General features: G+C 40.9%; 1 protein-coding gene across 1 annotated transcript; it reads right to left on the reverse strand.

The window, feature by feature from the left end:
* Window positions 1-247: 247 nt before the first annotated feature.
* B3GALT2 (UDP-Gal:betaGlcNAc beta 1,3-galactosyltransferase, polypeptide 2) lies at window positions 248-1,783 on the reverse strand. Its single transcript, XM_009073497.1, has one exon. The coding sequence runs from the start codon at window positions 1,651-1,653 to the stop codon at window positions 385-387; it is 1,269 nt and encodes a 422-aa protein (XP_009071745.1). The 5' UTR covers window positions 1,654-1,783; the 3' UTR covers window positions 248-384.
* Between the last annotated feature and the right edge of the window lie 844 nt (window positions 1,784-2,627).

A 2,627-nucleotide genomic window follows, 5' to 3' on the forward strand; every position in this document is an offset into this window, starting at 1 on the left:
TTTTTTAAATAAAATTTTAGTGTGGAAAATATGCTCAATTATATTTTATTGGCACGTAAATCAGCAATTGTACCACCAAAGTGTGCATGCTAATTATTGCACAGTAACACAAAAAAATCCTTATATACCATCTTTTTTTTTTTTCCCTTTTTCTTTCTTTTCCTCAAATTTGCTGGGAAAACCTTTTGGTTATACTTTCATAGTATGACTGTTCTCAAGAGCTATACTTTTTTGGAACTTAAAAAAATAATTCTCAGACTCCACTATGTGATGGGGATCAAGTAAAGGCTGTCCCATTAAACTCATCCATTACACTGTACATGCGTTCAGCAGTATTTACAAATTGCACATGGAAACTCTGCCAGAGGAGCCTTGTCCTTCCCTCTAGTGCAGTTTGCGGTGGCGATACCTTCCTGCTTTGTCTTTCGCCGCGTTCGCACAGGCATTGTGCTTGTTCTGTTGTAAGTGGTTCCAGTATTTGATCAGTTCACTAGGTTGGAACTGATGGGAGGTAATTAGGTGGCTATATTTACAGCTGGAGTAAGAAACTCGCCAGTGATTGAAGACGAACTCGTTGGGTGGAGGCATAGGGTCAATCCGCAGCTTGGCGAGACAGATCCCCACGTATACATCCTCTAAATGTAAACGTCTGATGCTTAAGGAGACCTTAAAGATTTTTTCTGCTAAATCTCCAGAAAAAACATAACCAGTTCCGGAGCAGAATACAGGATAACGTTCACTTGGGTACAAATCAGGTGGCATATACCACTTGCTGTCTTTGTTCCTATTAGGTGCATAACCTCTCATTAAATAACCTGTGAAATACTTGTGCCTTGGAGGAAGTTCTGGTTTCAGAAGCTTGTGTATTAAATATTCAGTATTGACAAACATATCGCTATCAGTTTTCATAACATACGGAACATGTGGACAGTAAGTTGCAACCCAGTTCATTCCCATCAGAGTTTTAATGGTTAAATTATAGTAGGTGTCTAAGTATTCTTGTTGAATGATGTCGTGGTACTGTCTGCTTTCCTCCAGGATGGCACGCTGGAGGTATCCGTTGATCTTGATGCTTAACCCCAACAAAAAGATGCGAACAATTTGGATGCCAGGTGTCAGGCTCTCGTTTCCCCAAGTTTGTCGAATAGCTTGCCTGGCTTCCACCTGGCCTGGCTCTGCAGCTATGAGCAGTATTAGAAAAGGAGTCTTCTCCCGACACTTCTCAGGCTCGTTGATGATGTATTTGAAATGATAGGAAGTCGGATGTCCAGTGCCTTTCTCGTTGTAAATACTTCCGTTGGCACTGAGGGTGTTTTCCAAACCAGTTACTCCCTGTGGAGACAGATCCGTGTTGTTAGAGTTGGTGATGGTTTGAGGCCTGAGTGTCTGAGGTACAGCATCTTTCCACATGTTCCTTAGAGCACTGTGGTTTGTCTCGCTCTTTGTAGATCTAAATCCTCGTATAGTGTAAGCCATGGGATTTTCTTTGAATCCAGCCCTGCCTGGCAGCCAGTCGTGATGATTAAAGAACAGAAACATAGCAAAAAGAAATACCAGAGAGACCAGGCCAATGAGATGGGTGCGAAACAGAGACCTTTTGGTATTCCAGGTCATCTTTGCAAAGCAGCAGTGTCGTCTCCTCCACTGAAGCATGTTGTAAGGATCCAATGATGGGATATGAGACAATGGTCAAGCCAAATGCTTTTCTGATTGGTTTTGAATCCGCTGCTATTCTTTGGTATTCATTTTCTTTTGTTCGTGTTGAGTAATTGTCTGCAAATGGCTCACTCTGCAAGGAGTAAAAGAAGAAAATCAGAAATCTTTGATTCTACACACTCATAATATGGAAGGTTACAAACAGAGACTAGATATAAACATAAAATTGAGTTCAGTCTTTTTTTAAGAAAAGAGTCTATATCAATAGAAACAGGGTTTGATTTATTCTAAAAGCCAGTCTTGGTTTATGATTTAGCTTGTTTTGTTAGCTTTTTAAAATGCCTTTTATTTTCCTGGTAAAAGTTTGGACAAAGGTAAAAAAAATAATTGATCATGTTAACAGTAAAAAGTGTGAAGTAGACATAAATGGCTTCATATACACTGACTGTGAAATCCTTGTGCAGCGTTTGAGAAGGGCTGAATGAAAAAGCCTTGATACCAGATGTAAGGTTTATTGACATTAATTAAAATTGATTTGACATGCAGAGGCTAGTGCGGCTCACGGTTTAAAGCCCTTTCACAGAGTGGTCATGTATTGGTGGTGGGACAGACGGCGCAAGGTTGATTATGGCAGAGTTGTGTTAGTCACAGTACAGTGCCTGGCGTGTTTCCACCGGCCCCGACTGCCTTCGGAAAGTCAATGAGAAGATGCACCTGTCAAAATTAATTTTCAGGGTCCAGTAAGCTCACTGCACAGCCCTCAGATGGTAATGCAGGATAACATTTTCGGTCACCTTTCAGGCACCTTTCACCTTCTACTCCACGTTGAAGGGAAATATTGAATGGAAACTTGGCTGTGGTGCCAGGCTCACAGGCAGCTGAATTAAAATGAAGCTGTTGATTTTAGTAGGCAGAGATTTTTGGGTAGTGATCATATTAACTGGAGGTAAAATTGCACAGCACTGAGTTTG

This window comes from Acanthisitta chloris, unplaced genomic scaffold, assembly GCF_000695815.1.
Source record: "Acanthisitta chloris isolate BGI_N310 unplaced genomic scaffold, ASM69581v1 scaffold13084, whole genome shotgun sequence".
Taxonomy (NCBI): Eukaryota; Metazoa; Chordata; class Aves; order Passeriformes; family Acanthisittidae; genus Acanthisitta; species Acanthisitta chloris.

What these genes read in the sequence shown, in the direction of transcription:
- B3GALT2 (XM_009073497.1), bottom strand. Translation starts at nt 1,653, where the DNA reads ATGCTTCAGTGGAGGAGACGACACTGCTGCTTTGCAAAGATGACCTGG.